This window comes from Hemisphaericaspora subhashii (assembly GCF_019202705.1).
Source record: "Hemisphaericaspora subhashii strain CBS 10753 chromosome Unknown scaffold273, whole genome shotgun sequence".
NCBI lineage: Eukaryota > Fungi > Ascomycota > Pichiomycetes > Serinales > Debaryomycetaceae > Hemisphaericaspora > Hemisphaericaspora subhashii.
The window spans coordinates 1-1,049 of record NW_026057451.1 but is presented as its reverse complement, the minus strand read 5'-3'; the positions used below and the strand labels follow the sequence as shown (position 1 = coordinate 1,049).

The following is a 1,049-nucleotide window of genomic DNA, read 5'->3' as shown; positions in this document are numbered from 1 at the left end:
AATTCCCAGTTTATAGATTATTTATGTATATTAGAAATTATCGAAATAAATGAATACTAAAGTGAATTAGAAATCGATCAATCTATTGAATTGAGTCACATCCTCTAAAACCACTACTAACATAAATAACCGTGATCGAGTATATCAGTGAATAACTTCGTTTCCCAATACTTAATTTAAGTACTGAAGTGTACAAGTGGTGAATTTGTGAGAAAGTCGCATACTACACGACAGTACATAAATTATCAGTGCATATTTTATAACACATAAATAAATCAGCCATAATTTCTTTACGAGAATAATGGTTAGTCTAAATTCTTGATTATATTCTTGTGACAGAATATTTCCTGGGTTCACCCTGTTGTACAAGTATATTGTCATAGCTTTACACACCACGGTATTGTTTTGAAAATATTTGTAGTATTGTATGTAATTCTAAAACATATTTAATTATATAGCGTATCTAATATATCTGCAATAATTTAACAAATATCATGTAAACTGGCATGCAATTAACAATGACATCAAAGGTCATGACATAAACGGCTTTGAATCTGAAAATAACAATTGCAATTTTAATGTCAAAGTATGATCAATATAGGTTAGAAATATCAATTGTTTCTCTCCTTTGCTCGTCTCTCAATACTTTGTTCATAAGAATACAATGACTTTTTCAAAGGTTTCTTAAAGTTAAATGGTCTACTCAATTCATGATACTCCTTCATAGCTTGTTCATCTTCACCTAATAATAAATTATCTCTTCCTAACTTATCAAACAAAAAGGTCATCTCCTTAGAATGCAATTCATTTAAATCTTTAGTCAAATAATATTCTACCAAAATTTCATCATTCTCTAATAAGTTAAGAACTTCCTCATCTGTCATTCGTTGAACTTTATATAATAATTTCTCCTTGTTAACTTTTCCGTTCAGTGTGATATCATCAGGATTGAAAACTGGAATCAAATCATGTTTCTTAATCCATAAATTCAATCTAGGTACGAAATACCAATCATGGAATTCTGGTTCTTGGAACCCTTCCCCATATGC

General features: G+C 29.4%; 1 protein-coding gene across 1 annotated transcript; it reads right to left on the bottom strand. All coding sequences in view use genetic code 12, as the record gives it.

The window, feature by feature from the left end:
• Nucleotides 1-611: 611 nt before the first annotated feature.
• J8A68_006001 (uncharacterized protein) lies at nucleotides 612-1,049 on the bottom strand (the record flags this gene model as incomplete). Its single annotated transcript, XM_049410129.1, has 1 exon — nucleotides 612-1,049. A coding segment is annotated over one exon (438 nt), but the record flags the coding sequence as incomplete, so codon positions are not given.